Source organism: Thamnophis sirtalis, unplaced genomic scaffold (genome assembly GCF_051295495.1).
Source record: "Thamnophis sirtalis isolate CommonGarterSnake01/CBP01778 unplaced genomic scaffold, rThaSir2_p1.2 scaffold_2, whole genome shotgun sequence".
Lineage (NCBI taxonomy): Eukaryota > Metazoa > Chordata > Lepidosauria > Squamata > Natricidae > Thamnophis > Thamnophis sirtalis.
Genome location: NW_028261382.1, coordinates 22,102,692 through 22,128,004, shown reverse-complemented (window position 1 = coordinate 22,128,004; position 25,313 = coordinate 22,102,692). Strand labels below are relative to the sequence as shown.

The 25,313-nt window shown below is 43.7% G+C and overlaps 1 protein-coding gene across 3 annotated transcripts in view; it reads right to left on the bottom strand.

The window, feature by feature from the left end:
- MAP2K5 (mitogen-activated protein kinase kinase 5) overlaps positions 1-25,313 on the bottom strand; it is a 181,083-nt gene that overhangs the window by 142,968 nt on the left and 12,802 nt on the right. For 2 of the 3 annotated variants that reach the window (XM_087704389.1, XM_087704387.1), the window contains exons 3-7: positions 24,430-24,497; positions 15,644-15,713; positions 11,323-11,363; positions 10,417-10,484; positions 6,350-6,397 (exon numbers count right to left, since the gene is read on the bottom strand). In XM_087704389.1, the coding sequence (XP_087560515.1) occupies positions 6,350-6,397; positions 10,417-10,484; positions 11,323-11,363; positions 15,644-15,713; positions 24,430-24,497 (295 nt within the window). Of the gene's footprint in view, positions 1-6,348; positions 6,398-10,416; positions 10,485-11,322; positions 11,364-15,643; positions 15,714-24,429; positions 24,498-25,313 lie in introns of all 3 variants that reach the window. The other variant, XM_087704388.1, reaches the window with a different exon arrangement.

The window sequence follows — 25,313 nt, the reverse complement described above, 5'->3', positions numbered from 1 at the left end:
GTGAGGACAGTAGATGTGTTTGACTGGGGCAGGGGTCCCCAAACTTGGCAACTTTAAGACTTGTGGACTTCAACTCTCATAATTCTCCAGCCAGCATAGCTGGGAGTTGAAGTCCACAAGTCTTAAAGTTGCCAGGTTTGAAGACCTCTGGTGCTTGGGGACACAGAGGTTTGTGCATTTTTTATGTTGATGATACTGGGTTGTTAGCTAAGAACCGAAAGATTATTGGCAGCAAACATTAGATTGTATCATGGAACAAGAAGTAGGGATTTGAAAATCAACAATATCAAAGACTAAGCTAGTGATTTCTGAGGTGGAAAGAACAGAACAAATGCAAGTGGCAAACCATGGAAAACTCTAAAAATAGTACATGGATTGGTTTAGCAGTATAGAGCACATTAATAAGGGGGAAATGGATGGAGGAAGCTTTGGTTTAAGCAAATGTTAATGGAAAAGTAGTAGATTATATAGTTAGTGGTGAGGAAGGGAACATCAAAAGAAGCAAAAATGAGACTATATTTCTGCTGACTTTGTGATGTGTAAAACGAGATGCAGTAGAGAATGAAAAAGGATGAATCTGTATGGACTGTGTAAGAGAGCGAACAGCCACTGAGAGAAGCTGAAGATCTAATCGTGTAGCGCAGTCTTCGTCAACCATTGCAACTTTAAGACGTGAGCTTCAACTCCCAAAATTCCCCAGCCAACACAGTTGGTTGGGGAATTCTGGGAATTGAAGCCACATGTCCTAAAGATGCCAAGGTTGACAAGCCCTGGGACAGAAAAATCAAACTACAAAACAAAGGAATAAAGAAAGAATGGAATAAGGGGATGGATGAGAAAGTTGCGATTGAATGGAGTTAATGTGTTCCTCAAAAAGAAGTGTGAAAAGTTTAAAGAACAAAAAGCAGAATGTGCACAGGATAGAAGGAAGCAAGGAAATAATAATATGGAAAGGTAGAGTGAGTAGTGCTGACATAAACTAGTAACTTCCTTCTTTCCTTCCTACCTCTTTAATCTCTTAGGCTTCCCATTTCTGATTCCTTTTCTGCAGTCTGCATAATGTTGCCCACCCTCACTGGGACAGCTGTGGTGGATGATGTGAATGAAAGCATTTAGTTAAACAGAAGTATGTGAAGAGAAACTTCAAAAGGGCACTGAGGATGGAGCCCATTTGCAGCATCAAAGCAAACTCATTGAGTACATTTCTAAAGCATAATTATCTGGCGGTTATTCCAGAAAGGACAAATAAAGATTTCAAAAGTGCAGCCCTCTTGGCTATTTTGCAAAATTATTTCCACATCAACCAATTTCTTACCTTAATCTCTCTTGGGTCAAGTGGTGGGTAGTAAATGGCCCACTTATTTACCACTTCTTTAACCACTCTGGGAGTTACAGCAAATATCCTGCAAAGCTCGGCTTAGTGGGTGGAATCTAAAGACCCAAGAACCAACACACCCAAAAGATGTTTGACTACATTTTCAAAAGAATGACTGGAACCAAGTGGGCCTTAGAACTTTTCCAAACTTCCAAATTACATCTCGCCCCAAAACATATAGAACATAGAATAATAGGGTTGAAAGGGACCTTGGAGGTCATCTATTCCAACCCCTTCTCAAGCAGGAGACCCTATACCATATCAGACAAATGGCCGTTGAAACTCTTCTTTGAAACCACCAGTGATGGAGCATCCACAACATCTAGAGGCAAGCAATTCCACTGATTGTTGTTCTCACTGTCAGGAAATCTGTTCATAATTCTAGGTTGGATGGCTCTTTAATATTTCACCAGGTTCTTCTTGTCCTGCTCTCATGTGCTTCTGAGAACAGATCGACCCCCTCTTTCCCGTGACAGCCCTTCAAATATTGAAAGACTATCATATCACCCCTAGTCCTCCTTTTTGTTAAACTAGACAGATCCAGTTCCCACAACTATTCATCGGAGGTTTTATCCTCTGGTGCCCTAATCATCTTTGTTGCTCTTCTCCACACTCTTTCTGGAGTCTCAGCATTTTTTTGTATGTCAGGTGTGTCCAATACCTATGGGAGAAAGTTCTGGAGCTTTTTTGGAAGATCTAGCAGCGGAGCAGAGTTATTATATAATCTTGAGCAAAATCAATACGCTCCTATCGGGGATGGCCTCCTCTTAAACCAAGCTTTGGGAAGGACACAAATGGATCGGTGAAGGACACTTGTGTAGTCAACCAGATTGGCTGAATCAAACTTGGTGATCCAAAAGAAAGTTCTCAGTGGGCTTGATGGGAACAATAAATATGTATTCTGCCTCTTGTAAAAATGCCTAAAGTCTGCTGTTTCTCTGGATTTCTATTATCCTCTCCACTGCAGGAGGGAAAGCAGAGGCAGCGGAATGAGAATTCCTTGATTATCCTACTCCAGATATTCCCTCGCTCCATTCTGGGATGGGCCAGTTCAGCTCAAAAGTAACGCATGTTCAAGTTGACCATGGCTTGGTTTGATTGTCATCATAAACAGAAAGCTCCCATATGCCACCAAAGCATTGGAGTTCTGCATTTTTAAAATCTGGGATTGTGAACTTGAGAATAAAGCTTTTTTTCTCTTTTCTTAATTTTTTAGAGCCATTTTGAGGGAACATAATTGCCCGAAATGCAGGATAAAGCCACACTAAATAAATAAATAAAAACTTCATAAACCCAGCGAGAAATGTCAAGGATCCCTAGCAATTTATTTATTGTGCTTGAGAATCTGAAGGCATCAATCAAATCCTCACAACTACCAACTTTGCAGCAAACACTGGTGCATTATTTTTTTCCTCATACAATCTTTGATCGGTTACTGAGAGTAAAGGAAGGAACCGAAAGTGAAATAGTATCCAATTATGGATCAGCAAATAAAATACTCTTTGTTTATATCTGCTGTCTTGGAAAGAATCAGCATGCATCTCTTATAAATCATTAGGAAAAAATGCTCAATTAATCCTTATTTGATATATACAGCTACGGCAGGCGCCTCACCCTGTATGGGCTCCCCCCCCCCGAACCAATCAAAGTCCTAATGGCTTCAGAAAGCAGGCACAGTCTATGAACAGACAATTGGAGAGATTTAGTAAATCCCATTTCATAGAGCAGGGACTAATCGGAAAACATGAGCCAGTCAAATGTTTCTTATGAACTGTTGACACTACGTCAATGCTCAATCAATCGGCGGCATTTTCTCTGAGTGACAGAAAATAAATAAATATTTATATCATATAACCTATATCAATGAACCTCGGCAGAAAGCTATTTCTAACCTGTCAATATTTGATTATCTTGAAGAATCATGCCACCTTTCTGTTAATGATTAATATGAATTTCTTATTAAACCTAAGTAGAGGCTTTCGGGCAACTAAAGTCTTTATTAATGCTTTAAAAAAGAAGGCAGGAAACTGCTCTCTCCTAGGCAGGGCTTCTCCACTGGTTTCCAGATGGGTGGACTTCAGCTCCCAACTATGCTGGCTGGGGAATTCTGGGAGTTGAAGTCCACCCCCCTGAAAAATCACCAAGGTGGAGAAACACTCCTTTTAGGGGACTTCACAATTTAAGCCTCTCCTCCACTGGTCCTCCTATGTTAGCCAGGTTCTCACCAACATCAATGGGGCAGGATAGGACCAGTCTGGATCAGGCCCAGATGGGCCCATCCCACATAATTCAAAGCTGACCTTGTTCCTAGTACAGGTTAGAGCACTGATGGTGAACCTTTTTCACCTCGGGTGCCAAAAGCACACGCCCGCACTCTCACATGACCACCCCCATAATTTAATGCCCCCACTGCATGCGTGACCCCCCCCCTGCCCCACGCATGTGCGCACGGCTTTCTTGGAGCCTGGTGTGTGTGTGTGAAAACAACCCCTCCCCCGTGCCCCCGGAGGGCCCCTGGGGGCCGGAAACCGCGCGTTTTCTGACTTCCGGTGGGCCCAGTAGGTCCGTTTTTTGCCCTCCCCAGGCTCCAGAGGCTTTCTAGAAACCTGGGGAGGGCAAAAACTGCCTCCTCTGCCCCTCCTGGAACCCTCCAGAGGCCAGAAACAGCCCATTTTCCGACTTCTGGTGGGCCCGTTAGGCCTGTTTTTTGCCCTCCCCAGGCTCCAGAGGCTTTCTAGGAACCTGGGAAGAACGAAAAACGCCCCCACATGCAAACCGGGAGTTTGGGAATGCCATAGGCTCTCTATCACGGGGTTAGAGGCTCCAGTCCTCTCCATGGGAAAGGCTCAGGTGTTGATACTAGCGTCATTCTTTCCACCTGAGCTCTGCTCCTGGCGGTGTCTTGGACAAGAGAGGCACGCGGTTCTCTTCCAGCGCTTCTTCTGCCAGGCCTCTTGCCTTCCCAATCTGGGCTCCATCCAGAGATATTGGGGCTCACCATTCGTCCAAATGCCCGGGAGCCTCCAAAATGCACTCTGGGAGGCCTTCAGAGCTGTTACAGGTAGTCCTTGAATTACACAACAGTCCATTTAGTGACTGTACAAAGTTGTAACGGCACTGAAGAAAGTGAATAATGACCATGTTTCACACTGAAGGCCATTGCAGCATCATCATGGTCACGTGATCAAAATTCAGACGCTTGGCAACTGTTTCGCATTTATAACGTTTGCAGTGTCCCAGGGTCATGTGATCCCCGTTTGCAACCTTCTGACAAGGATAGTCAAAGGGGAAGCCAGATTCGCTTAACAACCGTGTTACTCACTTATCAGCTGCAGCGATTCACAACAACTGTGGCAAGAAAGGTCGTAAAATGGGGCAAAACTCACTTAACAAATGTCTCATTTAGGAGCAGAAATGTTGGGCTCAATTATGGCCGTAAGTCGAGGACTGCGTGTACTTAATGCATTTTTTGAATTAAAAAGCCAGCTCTTTGTTCATTTTTTTAATACCAAGCATTCAGCAACATTAAAGGAATGTGACTTGAAGCCCATTTGAAAACTAAATCAATCTTCCAACTTAAGTAAACCTATTTACTTCAGTGCAATTCAGTCATCATAGGCATCTCAAACCTTCCTTAAGAAATTGTTTTTGTTCCCAATTAAAAACCTCCTTACCTCACTCAAGGATACTGAAAGCCCGTTGCTTTGCGAGGCTTTCAAAAAATGTCCAATAATATTTCATTCCCTCCTCTACCCTTGAAATATCACCTTTATTACAGACAAGCAGCTGAAGATTAAATAAAAGACAGGGAACAAAAAAAGCAACAGCACAAAGGATTTAAAAATATTCTCTATCTATCCTTCAGGTAAGACGACGCTTAAAAAAGAAGAGCCAAAATCCATATTCTGAAGTTTTATTTAAAGGCTTCTGGCTGCAAATAAAACAGCCTGCAGTGGAGCAAGTCTGGCAGGACCATCCTCTCCCATTAAGAGAGCAGCCTTACAGGTGAACCGCTGAAGGACACGCGGGAAGATCTGCTTTTGTCTTCTTGACACGCTCAACTACCACTACTTGATTCATGAAATGCCACAGAGGCTCGGGGAGGTCACTGTGTGAAGGCATTGAATACGCATCTGAGATAATTAAGATTTCAGCCTTCGAAACACGGAAGGGAAGTGAACAGCAGTTAAGAAAATCAATAAGAGTCTTTTATTTGCGGTGACACAGATGTCTCAGTCAATAGTGTCTAATAGGCAGGCTTGAACGGCGTGGACAAGGGATGCCTCCAAGGCTATCAAAGGGTTTCACCATGACAAACATTAAAACTTATTTATGTGGCTGGCAAAGAATCCCGCAGCCTTGAGGTATTTTCATTTCGGGGTGTATATTTAAAGCCATTAGGCGATGCTGGGACTTCCTGTTTGAATCCGAGTGGCCAGGAGGGGCTGGCCCGGCCTCTCCTCTCGCCCATCGCATTCCCCCACAGGAGTCGGAGCAGGTTGGGGCACTTTTTATGGTTTTCCCTCCTCTTCTATAGAGCTTCAAGGGACGGACACCCCTCTGGTGACCCCTTTGCTACTGGCTCTTGGGTGGCAGGGCTGTCCGAGCCCATCTGCAAACAGCCAGCAAAGCAGAAACCCTCTTTTGCTATTCAAAATTGATTACGCTTTCTCCCCTAAATTGAGGCAACCGAGTGGCGGGTGTGAAAGGCACTTCAATCTATTTGGAGCTAAATCTGATTAGTGCATTTTGAAAAAGGGGAAGTAAATTGGCGTGCCAATCCAAATCAATCGGGACAGGGGCTCCTCCACCGCGCAGCCTCTCTGCCTGCCTTCGCTTCTACTTTATTAAAAGAACACATTACCAGTAAGTGAGCAGTAAACATCTCTGGGGTGATTTGAGCACACAGGGCACATCTGAATTTAGGCAGACATCCGTCGTGCCTGCCGCCAGCCCCACGCCAATGTACCTACCTGGCCATTTGCTAGGATTTTCTTCAGCTCAGCGGAGGACTTCTTCAGACTGCAGCATTGGGCAGAACAAAGGTAAAAAGGGGAAGAAGAAAGAAAAAGAGAAGTCAACATCCATCTGCACTTTATGGAGGGGAGCTACAACCTGTCCTTTGCCTAAGAGAACCTTGTGGCTAATTGGAACATCTGCCTAGGATTACAAGTGTGTAAACTATGCAGTGATGTAATTGGAATTAAGTGTGTAAAGCACATACACACACATTTTGCTTCGTTTATAGTCTCCTTAAAGTACTGACAGTAGCAAATGAATTTCCTTGGGGAAGTTAATGGTTTCCCAAGAAACCCAAAAAGAATCTGGGAAGGTTGCGCAGTTCAAAGGTCCTCATGCAGAATAACAGAATTGGAAAGGATCTTGGAGGTCTTCTAGGCTGCTTAAGCAGGAGACCTGTCCAGTCTCTTCTTCAAAGCCTCCAGTGACTGGAGCACCCACAACTTCTGAAGGCAACTTCTGCTCCACTGGTTAATTATTCTCACCATTAGAAAATGTCTCCTTAGTTATAAGTTGCTTCTCTCCTTGATTAATTTCCATCCTTTGTTTCTTGTCCTACCCTCTGATGCTTTGGAGAATAACTTGACTCCCTCTTCTTTGTGGCAGCCCCTCAAATATTGGAACACTGCTACCATTTCATCCCAGTCCTTCTTTTCACTAGACTAGACGTACCCAGTTCCTGCAACCGTTCTTCATATACTGTATATACTCGAGTATAAGCCTAGTTTTTCAGCCCACTTTTTGGGCTGAAAAAAGCCGCCTCGGCTTATACTCGAGTCAGTGAAAAATTTGCCCGAAATGGAGGAGAAAAAGGGGCGGGGCCATGCCGCTGGGTGACACTCGTGAATGGCCCAGTGCCCCTGTGAGTTTCCCCTCCCTCTGTGTCAGTTTGCCGCGCAGCGCGCACCGCACCATCCCCCCTCCTCACGTTCTAATGTAATGCAGGGCTGTCTTACGATTCCCCTACCTCCCCCTCCTGCCGCTCTGCAACGATGTCCCACCTCCTCCTTGTTATGGCAAGCAGCCACATAGCGATGTCCCACCTCCTCTGGTACAGTGATCCAATGATAGGAATCACTGTGCCGTGTGTCATAGGAGGCGGGACATCGCTCCCGCGGCTGCACGGGACATCATCATCACAGCGGGACATCAGCATCATGAGGTGAGTGAAGTATTTCATTGAATACACCGCTAGTTTACTGTTTTTCTTTGAAATAAATATTCAAAAACATTATTGGTATCTATTTTTATTTTTGAAATTTACCGGTAGCTGCTGCATTTCCCACCCTAGGCTTATACTCGAGTCAATAACTTTTCCAGTTTTTTGTGGTAAAATTAGGTGCCTCGGCTTATATTCGGGTCGGCCTATACTCGAGTATATACGGTATTTCAATCTCCTAGTCAATTTGGTTGCTCTTCTCTGCACCTCTTTCTAGAATCTCAACATCTTTTTTATAACATGGCGACCAAAACTGGATGCAATATTCCAAGTGCAGTCTTACCAAGGCATTACTAAACAGTACTAAAACGTCTCTTGACCCTTGCCTTTGTAGCAAAAACCTGTGAATAGCTGCAATTTGCTATTTATTGAGAGGATGAGCCTGACTTAAGATCTTTTGCTTCAGCCCAGTTTAGCTGAACTGGTTTCTCCGGGAGGACCTGGGAGAAAAGCTGGCTCACAGCACAATCCAGCAGGAGTTCCCTCTGCATGGACCGTACCTTAGGGAAGTGTTGTTGTGCATGAACACAAGGGGGTGCTTTTGTGTACTCTCTACTAATTTTATCCCAAATACGTAGAAGAAAATTTTCTGTGGTGTCCATAAAAGTTAAATACCAACAACCATTTCTTACTGCTGCCACAGAAAACTACATCTGAAAAGGAGCCCTTAAAAAGAACCATTATGTTCTTGACAGTCTGAGGTGTCTTGATCATCGATCCTGACGGAAATAAAAGAAACTTCTTTGTTCTTTAATAAGCCTCCTCTCTGCTAGAATACTTTAAAGAAAAAAGTACTTTGCCAAATGAAATGTAGGCTGATCTTGTCATCTCTTGCAACTAGCCGTTTTGTGAACATGAAACACAGGCAGGCTGTCAATGACTTCAAAACAGTCATTCCTTATGCAGATGGCTTTTGGGAATGAAAGCCAATTAATTGCCCCATTAGATGACAGCATCAACTCAAGCCATTGTTGCAGGGCATTTGCAGAATCAGCTCCAAGTGAGTGTAGCTGAGGAAATAAATGACCACAAAGCAAGCAAGCGGGAAATTTGCCCTACAAACTGAGCTTAAACATCAGACTGTGTTTAATAATGGCAGATAATATAATCTTTGCATTGAAAGCACAATATGGAAATTATTCTGACCCTTCATCATAAACTGTAGAGGGTTTTTTTAAAATGCAAAATCCCACATTTGTCCATTTCACTGCAGGCCACAATGGCACTTACCGACAACACAGGAGGTCCTCCTAGGTCACAGAGAACTCTATAGAAACCCTTCTTAATGCCAGAGGCCATTTTGGCTCTGCTTAGGGGCAAAGGTTTCCTCCTTCTTGGCAAGACAGACCAAAGAGCCAGTGGCCCTCTCATTGTCAGGATTTCTGCTCCATTTGTTCCTTCCTGACTGCCGCTCCTTTCCCTTGGCTCAAGGCCTAGCTTTTATCTTTGCCAGATTCAGCACACCTCTTATCCTTCCCTTCCGTTATGAGAGCCATCAGGCCCCGTTTTCTAGCAAGGGGCTGAGCACAAAAACCACATTAAGAGTAATTAGCTCAGATTTGAAGCAAAGTCTGCATTAACAAATATTATTTCAAGGAATGCTCTTAGGATCATTTAGAAAGGTCTGCACAGCCCTTACTTGCAAATGCTTACCTGAGGTATCCCTAGCACTCCCTAAACTGAGACCCTAAACTGAGAGAAAGAGTTGGTGCCTTATTTACATTAATATATCTCCCACCTTTATTGTTTTTATAAATAACTAGATGATAACCCGGCATGGTCCGGGTATTTATTTATAGGGGGAAAATGTCCGGACAAAACATAATTTCTAATGTTGGATTTTCCCCCTTACAAGAGGGAACCCCCTTGTGGAGTACTGTGAAGCCATTACCATGGCAACTCCACTGCGCTGTACAGTAGAAGCCATTTGAAGGCACAACAGGCTGTATCGTAATAGAACACATACCTATGTTCTGTTGGGGGTGTCTTACCCCCACAGTACTTATTTCCAGAGAGAAGTCATCTGTGTACCAAGTTTGGTTGAAATTACTCTGAAGGGTTCCAGAGTTATGCTGGAAAACACATCCACACCCTTCATCTTCCTCCTCCTACTTCCTCTTTATATATAAAGGCAGCAGACATACCACTCTTCCTTTCTCCTCCTATTTTCTCCACAAGAACAACCCCATCATGTGAGCTATGAGAGAGAAGTCACCCAGAGACCTTCCATACCCAAGGCAAGACTAGAACTCATGGTCTTCTGCTGATTGGCCAAAGTCACCTTTCCTGCCAAAGGCGGAACCAGAACTCAAAGCCTCCCGACTTCTAGCCTGGCATCTTCACCACTAAACCAAATTGGCTTAGATCTCCCTGCTGAACTTATAACTGGGCCAACGTTTGAGACCCTTCCGTGCTGCGCCTGTCCAAATGGAAGCCTGATAGCTCAGGTTGCAACCCAGACACGAGCGGTTTGGCTCAATCACACCTGGAGAAATTCTTCTTCTCCTAAAATGCAAGGCCCAACGCAGAAGAAGTGACAGAGAGGTGCACATGCAGTGCATGCAACATTTTGCTTAGGCGGATGTCAAAGAATCCACACCGAAGTAGGTCGACTAGCAGGCAAGGTTGGTGCTGGATTCACCAAGCTGTAAAAACCTTGCTGAAAACTACTCAACTAAATCCCCCCCAAGTATTCCCACCTTCCCTCTGTTTGCTTCCGTTAATTACTATGCAAAAATCACTTCTGGGGCTGTGCCTTAATAAAGCGCAAGCGTGCCTCCCCCACCACCACCCGGACTCTTACCTATGGCTTGGAAGGGAGTCTGAGATGGCCGCACTGCTATTGTTAGCAGACCCTGCTCGCGTATTTACCTGCGGGGGGAAAAAGAATCTTTATCCGTAGTTTTTATTCAGAGGAGGTGGTTCTAATTAACCTGTAATTTGCCATGAATTTCCTATTTCACTAGGAAGGTTAATTAGCTAGTTGCCCATGGTAAAAACCCAGCCTGTATGTAGGTTACCACATTGTATTATTGAGGAACTGTGTTCTTTTATTCTCTCTGCATTTGAAATGCTTGGTTAGGTAATGCAATCAGGAGCTGCCACACAATACAGCTTTCATTGCGTCTCTATTAAATACATCTCTTCCTTCCCTCCCCGGCCCATCACCTTTTTGCACGAATATATCAATTACCTCTCTCTAATGTCACTGAAAAGATGGAGGCATTTCCTGCACATCGTATGGGATTCCTAATTCAACCCAGGAACCACAATAACGTTGCCCATTGGGGGGGGGGAGCGATCGAAGGGAAGGTAACCCTAGTCATACAGCTGCTCTTACGCAGGTAGGCATCTCAACCCGTGCCCTCTTTTGTCTTTGCTTGGGGGTCGTTTAGGTGGTCCAAGAGGAGTGTTTCTGCAGATCTGTCGTATCAAAAGGGGGACAGCAGGACAAGCTACTGCCTCAGCGTCCTCAAGGCTGATCTAAGACATGGATTCACAAACCCAGGAAGGAAACAATGCCTCTCCATGCGCAAGTCAGACCAGCTGAGCTCACACCCAGGAAGGATCTGTTCTCTGCTGCGGTTTGTGTATATATATATATGCTTGTCAAGGCTGAGAAAGTACAGTTTTATCTGACATTTCAATAAATGGAACACAGCATTGCAAATCCATCTACGTTTACGGAAACAATTATTGAAATTCCTACCTTCAGGCCATGTATGTTCCTTTTCCCAGGAGGCTTGCAAGCTGAAACAGTAATTGACTAAATTGTAGAATACATCAGCACCATTTACAAATTTGTTCAAAATGAAATCTTTTCTTTTTGTAACGAGGGCGATACAGAAATTAGTGGAGTGAAATGATCGAAAGGCATCTCCCAGCAAACTCTTTGCTGAAAGACTCTCAGCAAAGAGGATCAAGTGGGATCTCTGGGCCTGTAGGAGCATGTTTTTTTTAAACCAACAAATCGAAGCCTCGGCTTATTTAAATCTTAAAAGATATTAAAATGAAAGCCATCAAGAGAATCTCCTGCTCCAACTTCCAGTGCGTGTGTGTAATTCTTTCTCCCCCTTCTTTTTTACAATATTTCATCTTCACATGTTTTCTGGTGACACTGTATGGGGGGTGGGCAGGCTAACACATCCGCTGGAGGTTTAAAACAGGAGAGCTGACGTGCTCAGCACCCCAAAGAACAAGGACCTGCATTCTGTGTTACCACAACGAAGTCTTCTCTTGTTTTTATGTGGGAAAAGAGAAGCTGGGCATTAAAAGCAGCATTGGGGAGCTCAGGAGTCAAAATACAGTCTATATTAAGATGCTCTTTCATCCCAGCTACGTGCACAGATCTATTGTCAGGCTGTTCTCACAGGCTTCAAGATGAACTGGAGCAAAAGGAAGAATTACATTTCCTTAACGCCCCTGGAATTCCGCTGCCCCTTTCCAACCCAATGGAGTGTTCGGGCAAATGTTAAAACCAAAAAGGCTCGGAGCTATATGTTACAGACAGTTCCCATTTTAAAACTACAGCGCCCTACAAATAATATGTTAAAGGGCCTGTCAATTTTGATTGATTGTCTGGGAAAGGATGGATTTGATTTCCCCCCCTTTCTCTCCCCCTTCTTCTGAAATATATGCATTTCACTCATGGTTATGACAGCAGGAAACAGAGCCATTTATTAGTCAAGAGGACACAGATGATAGTTATTAAACACAGCAGTTGGGACAGGCCCCGTGCAATTTAAACTACATTAAACATTGCTAGCATATCCTTAAATAAGAGATGGTGGGTTGCTAGTGTGTGGACAGAAGGAATGAAAAGAGTGGGAATGAAAAATAGGAATATCGTCCAATGGGGGGGGAGGGGGACAAAAACAATAAGCTATTCCTAATTTGGGGCAAGGAAGCAGTGTGATGGTTCAGTGACTAAGACTCTGGGCTTGTCAGCTGGAAAGTCGGCAGCCCAGGTTCAAGATCTGAGCTCCATACGACACAAGGAGCTCCCATCCTCATCCAGCTCCTGCCAACCTAGCAGTTTGAAAGCAGGCAAATGCGAGTAGATAAATAGATAACACTGGGCAGGTAACAGGGCTGCATGACATCATGCTGGGCCCATGACCGTGGAAATGTCTTCGGGCAGCACTGGCTCAAGAGCCCTGGAAACAGAGATGAGCACCATCCTCTACAGTCAGCAGCGACTAGCAGAGTAAAATTTGTGGGATCTCCCCTAATTTGGGCAGAAATGCTGTGGCTAAGTTTATTTCTTTGGGCATATGAATAAAAGGAGACCTACAGTGGCTACAACCATGATCGCTTACGGAATTAAGCCACCAATTGAAGATACAAAGATCCAATCAATGCAAAATGATTGATTGAAATGTAGAGTGCTGAATTAAATTAAATAAAAATTAGAGCAATTGGTTGTTTAAATTGGGATCAAATTATGTGAATGGTCAGATTTATCTCTGGCAGTGTTTCTCAACCTTGGCCTCTTTCAATGTGAGGACTTCAACTCCCAGAATTTCCTCGCTGGGCGGCTTACAGACATAAAAATATGCCTACATTAAAACAACAAATTAAAATCAAGATCTAGGACATGTCAGAAGGGCGGGGGTGAAAGGGGAGAGGGGGGATTTGTTGTTACTTGATCACCCACCTCCATTGGGGTCCCTGCAGTGTCGCCGTGAAGATCTGCTGATTGGCACACACTTGTGATCAACATCTGCTTAGTGGTGACCCCCCCAAACCTCTGGAATCCTTTTCTGTTCAGATCTTCCTTTCTGTGCCACATGTACTCTAACACAGGGCTCTCCAACCTTGGCAACTTTAAGACTTGTGGACTTTGCTAGCTGAGGAACTCTGGGAGTTGAAGTCCACAAGTCTTAAAGTTGCCCAGGTTGGAGAGCCCTGCTCTAACACATGTGTGAATGTCCTTCTCCCATCTGACCCATGCACTGGATAATATGCCAATCAGAGCTTCCCTTCCCTTCTTCCTTGCTTAATGAAGGTGTAGCCTTAAAAAGAGATTATTATTACTAACTCTAAAACAGGAAATCCTCAATCACAATTGAGCCCAAAAGTTCTGTTGCTAAGCCACAGAGTTGTTAAGTTAGCGTTGCCCCATTTTGTGACCTTTCTTGCCACGGTTGCTAAGTGAATCCCTGCAGCTAACTTAACTAACTGGTTGTTAAATGAATCTGGCTCCCCCATTGACTTTGCTTGTCAGAAGGTTGCAAAAGAGGATCAGGTGTCCCTGGAGCACTGCAACCGTCATAAGTCCATGCCAGTTGCCAAGCGGCCCTATTCTGATCACATGACCAGGAGGACCAAATCTGCAATGGTTGTGTGATTAGGGCAAACTGGCCACTTTCTGAGCAGACTGTGGGAATGCAATGGACATAATAAGGTATCTTGTCTTCAGCAAAGCATCTGACAGTGCCACATAGTATGCCGATTAGCAAACTGATTAAGTATGGCAGGACAATTGGGGAGATACGTAGCAGGCTTAAAAAAATCACACTTATTCACGGTTCCCCCTGCAATTGGAGATGGCATTGAGTTGAGCACTGCAACAGTCTCTGTACTTCAACAATTTCAATAATATTTGGATGAAGAATGGGAAGGATGCTTCCCCACCCGAATGATGAATGAATGTTGCTTCTATTTTTAATTGTGTATTGTCTGTATATGTCATTACGTGTATCCCCTCCCTATAGGTTGTAAGCCGCCCTGAGTCCCCTCAGGGAAAAGGGCGGCCTATAAATAAAAGCAATCTAAATCTAAATCTAAATCTCCTCTGTTTACAGGTATCACAAAACTGGGGTGGGGCAGCCTTGGTAACTTTAAATGTTTGAATGTTTTATATTTCAGCTTTTATGATGTTGTAAGCCACCCAGTTACTCGACACTGAGGTGGGCTGAATATAAAGTCAAACAGCTAAAATGCTAGAAGGCAGAAATGAAGCTTAAAACAATCTTACTAGATATCTGGATTAACAATAACAAAGGTGCAAAGGATTTTGAAACTGCCATTGACTTCAAGGTGAGGCAGAGTCAGCAGTGGGATACGGACGGTAAAAAGATAAGTTGTAATTTGACGCTGCATCAACAGAAGAAGAATCCCAGTGCATGGAAAGTTATACATCTACAGATTCTCCGTCACCTAGGTCATGGTTGTCCCAAAGGTGCTTTTTTCAGGAGGCAACTGGACTTTCTGGTTTTTTCTTTTGAAGACGTTTCACTTCTCATCCAAGTAGCTTCTTCAGCTCTGACAGGATGGGGGGGGGGGAGTGGGGGGAAATGGAAGGATTTATATTCCTTGCAGACAGCTGCTATGGATGTTGACCTATTTCTGTTCTACATGCATCCTTTTTCAAGAGGAGAATTCCATCCTCAAACTGCTGCCCTCTTTATAACCCTGATCAGCTTGCTAGGAAACCTGTCAGTAAATTGCCCAATTCAAAATGGGGAGAGTTATAAGTAATGAGAAGTCTATAATGTTTTAATTGGAAAGCTTGCAGCATGATCATTTAGGCAGGGGAATAGTTTAGTTTTGAGGTATTTCAATTGATTTATTGCATGGAAATATACTTGCATTTAATTGCAATCATCAAAAATTATGCTTCTGAAGAAAATATATAAGCGCATGGAGAAAATTACATAACATGCACACATAAGTGTGGAAAATGATATTATCTTCAGGTTTTACAATACTCCCATTTTTGCAATACCGGATCACAAAAACACAGGCCCCGACTACAATGTGGAGACTATCTGTGGCTTGGGCCTATCCCCTTGGGGGAGGCCTGTGCATACAGCCACACTGAACTTTTAAACTTCCACATATTGTGCGGCGCAAACTATAACTTCTGTTATCCTGGTTTGCTTTAGAAAATAGCTGCAGCTACACTCAAAAAATAGATTTCTCAACCCCAACTTAAGACCAAACTGTAGAATTCTCTGTCTTTGAACCTCTAGAAAATAGAAGACCTGATGGAACATTGGTAGGGGTTAAACGCGGTGCAAAATTACCTCTTGGGTAGATCTGCAGGGGGACGATCAGCTGTCCATTTCCCTGCTGCTCCATTACAGTTGTGTAATACTGAAAAAAATAGATAAGAATGGCAAGCAGGTTTGTACATTTTCTTCAATTCACCAATTCCAGAATAGTCATATTAGAGGCAAACCAATCAACACAGACTTGAAAAATTGAATTTTAAACATTTATCTGCTGTTCAACACTCTCACCAGATCTTACCTGCAGGCCTCCCTCATATGTTGGCATGCACGCAACATATCACAACTTTCCCTTCCCTTCCTCTGTATTTGTCTGCCTTCAAACGAGTTACCAATATGGCAACTTGGCCCCAAAATAGCAAACTCTGGACTGCAGGTAGCTCTCCACTGGGGTTGTTGACAGCCGTCAAAGATCTCTGCTCAGCCAGGCTTTAATAGCCTGCAGTTCCTCCAATCCAAACAGGTACTTTGAATCTGGCTTCCCTCTGCTCAGTCCAAGGCAGAGAGAGATTTGTTCCGGATTATGCTGGACAACCAACCACCTGATTGACTTTGATTACAGAAACAAATGTTTTCCACTCCATAAAGACAGAGCAGAAACATTTGATTCAGACCATCCGTTGTAGGATGATGTGCCCTTTGGGGGAACCCTTCCAAATCCCAAGAGATATGTAGAAATGCACATCCAACCATCTCTGACCTTTGGCCACGCTTAAAAGAGTCAACAACAGCTCCTTCTGAAAGTCTGAGCCAGGAGATACTGTCCAGTACACTGCTAAGTCAAGATCAATTTGAGATAAAGCTATGGGGGCAATTAGATCAGGAAGACCTAAACAGGATGATTGACAAGGAGGAGGAGGAGGAGGAGGAGAAAGAATGAAACCCAGAGTTAAATGTAGACATTGATAGGGAATATCTAGCTCTTGAGTTGCCTCTAAGTGGACCTAACTCATAGGAATAGGATACCTCTTGGTATCAACCACCCAAGTCTTCCTGAGCTCCTAGATGTCACCTTGTGGCTGGTATTGAGAGTCTTGGGGAAGGATTCCATTCCTTGGGAGAGAATTTGGCTGCATCCCATTCGTTCATAGTCTTTGGGGCAACCGTGATCCTCTTCCAAGTAAACATGACTCTAACACATAATGTGGATACATAGTTGACCCAATCTTCATTTTGGAGATTGAGGACACTGACCTCCGTACATGTATGTGGGCCAGGGTGCCTTAGTGACAGTGATTCATGGTTTAATCACCACTGTCACAGCTTGGGTGATAACCCATTATAGCCGATGCAATATGCAGTGCCTAAGTGGTGGATGGGATAATCCCACCAGGGCAGCATAACATAATACTAAGGTTACAGCACTGGTTGCCAACAGGGCTCCGGGCTCAATTCGAAGTGCTATGAATGCCAACAAACCCTGACACAGCATTGGATTGCATCAGGGAACCCCTTGCCTGGGTTGGTCTACCCACCTGAGTAGAGATAATAGGGAACCACCTGCCTCCAGGTAAACCTGTTAAAACTACACATTGTGCTCTTAAGCAGGACCAAATGTTATTCTCCACTATTAATTTTATTTAAAACAATCGTCTCGTTTAATGATTTAAACAATACAGCCAAAAGACGAAGAGAGGTAGATGTAAGCATTTTGTATCTTATATCTGAGGCTGATTTTAACCGTGTTATTGTAATGGAGGTACTGAGGAGTCAATAGGAAATGCTTTCATCTACCTCTGTTTGTCTTTTGGCTGTATTATTAATTTTATGGGTTTTTTTTCCTTTCTATTCATTCTTTACTTTTACTCTGTTCTGTGCCACCCTGAATCCTAGGACAGGGGTATGTTGCAAGCATTGAAGACAAATGAATGAAAATAACTGATAAGACTCGCTTTCTCACCAGTTTACTGGAAGGCTTTAAAAGAAGAATCAGAAAATCGCTATACTAACATATACAGGTAGTCCTTGATTTACAACCACAATTGTATATTTTTAATAAGCAGAAAAAAATGAGCCCAACACTTTTGTTGTTAAGTGAGACTTTTGTTAAGTGAGTTTTGTCCCATTTTATGACCTTTCCTGCCACAGCTGTTAAGTGAATTACTGCGGTTGTTAAATTACTTATACGGTTGTTAAGTGAATCTCACTTCCCCATGGACTTTGCTTGTCAGAAAGTCACAAAAGATGATCACATGACCCCCGAGACACGGTTATAAATACGAGTCGGTTGCCAAGCATCTGAATTTTGATCACTTGACTATGGGGATGCTTCAATGGTTGCAAGTGTGAAAAACAGTTGTAAGTCATTTTTTTCCAGTACCGTTGTAACTTTGAACGATCATTAAATGAACTGTTGTAAGCCGAGGACTACTGGCACATTGATTTTCCAATGGAAAATGGTTCAGTTGCTGGAATCTTTGTAACTTTGTAACCTTTCAACACACTAAATCTTGGTAAAGAGGAGGACTCTGAGAATCATGTATGGAAAATAATCAGTTTGGTTTGGCAGCTCCAAGGACACTGACAAGCACTTTCCAAGATACACATAGCATTTTGGTTAACTGCTATATCTTGTTACAATAAGCACATACACATTCTCTCTCTCTCTCTCTCTCTCTCTCACACACACACACACACACACACAGTTCCTACCAATAATCAACCAGGCCCTTAATCAGAATTCCAGGAGGAGAAATAGACTGCATATTTCTAGAACCTGCACATCACACGTGCTTCTTTCATAATATATTAATATGGGTGAAGGTGCCAATCCCAAATCACTATGATGATGAGATATTAACTTTTATACAAGTACAAATATGATACCACAAAATAGGCCAAGGCAAAAGCAAGATTCCCACCAATCAGATACAGAAACAAAGTGAGCCACAGAGTCACGTAGAAAGCAGTTTGGGGCTAATTCTAGGTCATCCATGGAGAACCCCGTTGATTCCTGATGGTGGAAGACCTCCATGAGACAGATGGGAACATCCTGCTGGAAAATACTGTGGAATTCTAGGAGTTTCCTGGAAGGCTGTGCTGCAGTCCATTTGCACGGACCCTAGGGATGAAGCCCAGTTGCTTGCAAAACTTCTCAACGGAATATCTAGGCAAAACATGTGACTGTCCTTATTAATTATTGTTAAAGGTTCTTCATCTGCATCTAAAGCAAGTCTGTCCAACTTTGGCAACTTTTAAGATTGTGGACTTCAACTCCCAGAACTCCCCAGCCAGCATGGCTACCTGGGGAATTCTGGGAGCTGAAGTGTACAAGTCTTAAAAAGTTGACAAGGTTGGACGTCCCCTGGTCTAAAGACAAGAGACTGCGGAACTAAATGAATGTTCCAAATAGCATCCAAAAAGCAAATGAGAATCCGAGGCAAAATATTGCTCAAAGTTCCCATTTATGAAGAGAGCCATGTTGGCACATCTGGGAAAACCTGGATCTGAAAACTTCCTGGTTTTTCCCACCCAGTTGAAAGTTCAAGATCTTTCCCCCACACCCACAAGTCCATCACATGGTCCAATCTCCCACTGCCATGCTGGCAGCTTCCACCTATCCAGTTCCGGTCAGGTGCAAAGGTGCAGAGACAAAGGATGACCTTGGCTTTCTAGAAGGAATTTTGTTTTGGCTACATAGTATCTCTCTCCTTGCAATCCTCCCTCCCATTTTCCCACAATAGAAAACGCATAGCAGAATAATAGAAAGTGTGGCAGGCCAAAGACCCAAAAGAAAAGATGGCTGCAGGCCTAACACGTTCAGCTTTATCTTACAAGACAATCCTTCCTTCTAAATAAGGCGAGAAACTGTGGTTTGACCCTGCTGAGTCCCCTGTATCTCGATCTGCAGGACTTTGCTTGTCTTCTCCTCTAGCATCAGCCTGGAGGCACAAAAAGAGCTGAAAACATGACATCAAAGCCAGAGTTTCAGCTTCCGAAGCAGATTCTTAGGCGGCTCTGACTCATTTTCCTGGGACTGACTCCAGAGAGGCTCTGAGTAGATTTCGCTCTTTGTTTCTTTAAAAATAATAATAATAATAAAAAAGAATGGCCTTCTCCATTACTCAAACAGAGATGACAAGTAAATGAAATATCAATCATGTCAGCTGTCAACCTTCTGGGACAGCAATAACTGTTAACAAGTAGTCTGGAAAAATGGTCCAAAAATGATTTGTCCTCCACATCTCAGCACTTGGGGTTGCCATGGAAAGTTAAGATGCCAGGGGCTATTTGGAACACTCTTCAGGTATTCTTTTTAATGGAAAATTTGCTAGTTATTGATCCAAAACGTGTACCCTTTGCTTCCAGATGGCTGCAAGCAACTTTCCAATCAGTGGTTGTCAAAAAAATTACTGCCTTTTTATACCCATAGAAGACAACAACTGTAGACAGGCACTGGGTCACTTAAATGGCTCCTTTTTAATTAACCAAGAGTTAGGCAGGGAAGCCATTTGGATTGTTTGTCTATGAATAAAAGGTGCAGTTAATACATCTCAGTGTCCATCTCACCAAGTTAAGTATTTAGTACCACAGTGCTGGTTGGAAAGTTTAGAAGTAACTCAAAGGAGAAAGGGCTTCAGTGAAAATAACGATTTCTGTCGACAGAGGGATTTCAGAATGACAACCTACTGGTATCATTCATTTTTCAATTAAAAACTGATCTTAAATTTCATCTTTATAGTAATTTGCATCAATGGTAACACAGCAACCTTCTAGGAATTATTTCATTAAGATCTTAAGAAAACATACATTTGTTCCTATTTCAGATTACAACTTCTGAAAACGCATATTCTGGTTTCATGCCACTTATAACTGATCCCATATGAAAAATGAGAGCCAGTTTTGTCTAAGTGATTAAGGCTAGAAAGCAGGAGATTGTGAGTTACATCTTCTGCAACAGTCGTTAAGTGAATGCAGTGGTTGTTAAGCAAACCTATTGACTGCAATGCGTGTTTTTTTGCCAGAAACCAGAAGAATAGAATAGAATGGAAGGGAAGGGAAGGGAACAGAAGAGAACAGAATTATTGGCCAAGTGTGACTCAACACACAAGGAATTTGTCTTCGATGCATAAGCTCTCATTGTACATAAAAGCTGTAAGTGATAAATCATTATCATAGTCAGCTGCTGGTCCTCGACTTACAACAATTCATTTAGTGATCATTCAAAAGTACGATGACTGAAAAAAAGTGACATGACCATTTTTCACAGTTAATGACTGTTGTAGCATCCCCATGATCAAAATTTAGATGCTTGGCAATTGACTCAGAGTTTTGACAGTCCAGGAGTCACACAATCCCCTTTTGTGACTTTCTGACAAGCAAAATTAATGGGGAAACCAGATTCACTTAACAGCGATATTACTACGTTAAGAACTGTGGCCGTTCATGTAACAACTGTGGCATGGAAGGTCGTAAAATGGAGCAAAACTCACTTAACAAATAGCAAGAGAAATTTTGGGCTCAACTGTGGCCGTAGGTCAAGACTATCTGTATACATTTTTAGGCTGGAGTAAGGAATGCCCAGGGGAAGAGGAGATCAATGACAATCCTAGATCAGAAAGGAACAGGATTGGAAAGGGTTTTTTCTCTCTGGGTTTCATAGCCGGTTGGGAAGTGCCAGGGACGGCACAAGCTGGCACTGTTTCGGAGGCTCTATGGGGGACACTTCTTCAGGCTACCCAACCCTCTCCAAGCCCATCAAGGCGAATGGAGCTTTGTGTGCCAGCTGTGATGAACTCTTGACATCAAAGTTACATTGGGGGGGCGTTCTAACATGGCCCTTCTGCTGGTGCACCCTCAAAATGACTCCCTTTGCCTCAATAGCAGTGTTTCCCAACCTGGACAGCATTAGGATTTGTGGACTTCAACTCCCAAGATTCCCCAGCCAGCTGGCTGGGGAATCTTGGGAGTTGAAGTCCACAAATCTTAACACTGCCCAGGTTGGAAAACACTACTCAGTAGTATCTTGGCAAAGAGATACACAATCAAGGCGTGCACAGAAAGAGATCTGGGTGCAGCTGGGATTGAACTTGGGGCACCAAGAGTTTCGGTTTGCCAACATTTCCCTACTTTATTTGTACCTGTGGAAAGTTTCCTTAGGACGGGGATGGCGAACCTATGGCACGCCTACCAGAGGTGGCACGCAGAGGCCCTCTTTGTGAGCACATGCACCGTCACCAGCTGCTCTTCTGGTTTCTGGTGCGTGCATGCACGACAGCAGCTGGTCTTTGCATGCTGGAGCAGCAGAAACACAGCTGGCTAGTGCAAATTTGTGCGGCAACCAGCTGGTCTTCAGCTTTCCGGCGCTCCGGTGGACCTATGCCCGTGTGCACGTTCTGGTTTGGGCGCTCAGTGCTGAAAAGGTTCATCATCACTGCCTTAGAGGGTGTCCTTTTAATGCAGGGGTCCCCGACTCTTGGGCCCCAGACCAGTAGTGGTCCGTGGTCTATCAGAAGCTGAGCTACACAGCTGGAGGTTAATGGCAGGTGAGCAAATGAAACCGAAACCCTCTCCCCCCCCCCACGTCCATGGAAAAATGATCTTCCATGAAACTGGTTACTAGCACCAAAAGGGTTGGGGGCCTTTACACTGGGTACTAGGTACAGTGAAATGGGTCTCTTTGAAGGATCAAATCATGAAACAGACTCCTTGTCCCGAAAAAACAACAACCCCTTTTTATTTAGGCTAATGTGAATTCCTAGCATTCACCTCCAGTAAAGTCTTTCAAGGGTGAATTGCAAACACAGACCTTTTCATCCTTGGATAGTTGCCAGGTTGCTATATAAGGAAATACTTGGCAAGGAGTCTCTCAGAGAAGCAAATCTTCACACTAACAAACTAATAGTCTGCTGCAAACACCACTCCCCTTTTGCTCCTCTTTATTCCCTATGGGAGGGGCCCTTCAGTGACCACCTGGGCCTTTACTCCGAGTCAACTTCTATTCCTGAATAGTTCCTTTCTCCTGACAGCTCTGCGCATGCGCATATCTGGAACAGGCTCCAGCTGTTTTTTAGCCCCATTTATCTCCATCTCCAAAGGTAGCTGATAACTGTCGAACAGCCCTGGCCCCCTCTCTGCCTCCAACGCAGAGCCCTCCTCCGAGCCTTCCCCAGACTCCAGGACTGGCCCAGGTTCCTCCCCAAACTCCTCACTATCCGAGTCTGCTGCCAGCTCTGCTGGCCGCTGGTGGGCTACAACAGGTCCATCCATACCACAGTTCAGAAGGAAGAGAATCCTATCACTTTGCTTTACAGGGAGTCCTCACTTAATGACCGGTTGCTTAGTGAAAGTTCAGAGTTACAACGGACCCCCGTCCCCAAAAATGTACATATGAGAGCCGAGGTGGTGCAGTGGTTAGGGTGCAGTACTGCAGGCGACTTCAGCTGACTGTTATCTGCAGTTCAGCGGTTCTAATCTCACCGGCTCAAGGTTGACTCAGCCTTCCATCCTTCTGAGGTGGGTGAAATGAGGACCCGGATTGTTGGGGGCAATATGCTGACTCTGTAAACCGCTTAGAGAGGGCTGAAAGCCCTATGAAGCGGTATATAAGTCTAACTGCTATTGCTATTGCTATTTGAATCTCCGAGATCCAGCCCCACGGTCACACAATCACATTTTAGGTGCTTGGCAAGCGGTCCACATTTAAGGCTATTCACAGTGTCCCAAGATCACACAACCACAATTGACAATGTTTTTTCCATTTTCTAGCAAAAATAGTGCCCGTTGCAAACAATAGCTTTGCTTACTGACTGTGTTGTCCGCTTAACAATCACCACAAAACTGTCATAAAATCAAGCCAATCACATGGTGACTCACTTTGTGACTGGCTTGACTTATGATAGCAATTCCAGACTCAATTAGGTTTTAAGTCAAGTCTACCTATAATAGAAAAAAACCGGGAATGTCTAAACTCGTACATATTTATAAAGCGTAAAGGGCAAGCCATTTATAAAGATATACATAAGTACTGCAGTCTTCCTATCTTTGCTGTCACTATTAAAAGACAACGCACTTTAAAATCTTCTCAGCATGCCAAGCCTGCAGCTAACATATAACTCTTCTGAGAGAAGGGGTGAAGAAGTATCCAGATGAAAGCTGATTTTGTTTTTAACTTTTTTTTAAAGAGCCGAAGGGTTCATTTTTAATGAGCCGTTACTTTAAGTAATGCATAAAAAATAGAAGAAATTGATAGTCCATTTAGCTTGCACTATATCTAATGCAAAAGTCTTTGGGATATGTTATTCTTAATGCTCACAACAAGATCTGTAAGTATATTATTCACTGGTTTTCCAACAAAAGGAAATTTCACACAAAATCCCAGCCCCAACTCCTTCAACCAAGATGATAAAAATATCAAAACAAAAAAAACCACAACAAAAAAACTAATTATGTTTGTGTCTTAATTTGGTGCTATCACTAAAAAAAGGTTATATAGGAGCGACTGGGGTTGGGAAGCAACCGTAACTTGGAATACGCCAAGATTCTGCACAATCCCCCTTGCTGCACAGTCCTGCAACTGTCTCATTCTGGAATAGGACAACTCATCACAACCAACTCCGATGTGGGGAAATTCAATAAAAATATTGAAATTTTTGCCCTTCATATTTCATTCTGCCCCTCCTCTTGCATCCTTTCTTTAATTATTCTTTCCCCGCATTTCTTGATATCAGTGTAACTCTTGTCCTGCAGTGAGAGGGCTGTGGCGAGTTGTCCTAGACGCTTCTCATTCAACTCAGCCTTTTGAGTAATGCTTGCTAGCAGTCGGTAACTTAGTTAATCCAGTTTATTGAAAGTATACCTACATAGGACAACATCGCTTTCATTTCTTCATCGCTGCGAACAGTAATCCGATCGCCATCCTCATCTTCATCTGCGTAAAATGAAAGTCTGTGTATTAATATTTACCAGGTTCAAAAGAAGATCACGTATTCGATAGACATGGAGGAACTTTGAAATGTGACCAAATGAGGGCCAAAGAATAGGAACATACACTGGTTTTGTCTTAATTTCAAGTGAGGGTGAATAGCTGGGCAGGTATGAAAGGGAGAGAGCAACGCATGGAACGGAAAAGTCATGTAAACGGTCTAGGGTGACTTCAGATCCTCTCCAGGGACCTCAGCTTGGGGGCCAAGTCATACTACAGAAATTATTTGATGATATAGCGGGAGGGGGACTTCACAACTGCTGCACAAGCTGCATTGGGTGCCAGGGTGCTTCTGAATCCAATTCAAAGCATTGGTCATCACCTTTAAAGTCCTACAGGAACCTTCTCTGTCGGCCCATCCTAGTGAGTCAGTCAGGGAAAGTATGTTGCAGACATACCCATCAATTTTGACTGGCAGGTCCAAGAAGAGAACTTTCTCTGCCATTGCCCTGCCTCCCTGAAATAATGTCCCCCCAGGGGCGAGGTGGGACCCTAATCTCCTGGTCCAGTTTCCTGGTCCAGATCTGGCTCTGCCATCTCACTGGGGACCCACAGAGGAGCATGCAGCTCTGGGACCGGCTAGCCCTCTGAAGCCCTTCCTTTGCTTTTTAAATTTACTTAGATCTGGCCCTGGAAACAGAGAAGGATTGGCCCACAGTGCCTCTGCCAGTGAAAACGGGCTCCCAATGTCTATTTTCGGCTGTGATGGCCTCCTGCAACCCTCTGCTAGTGACAAAGGTTGCAAAAACGGAGATCGGGAGC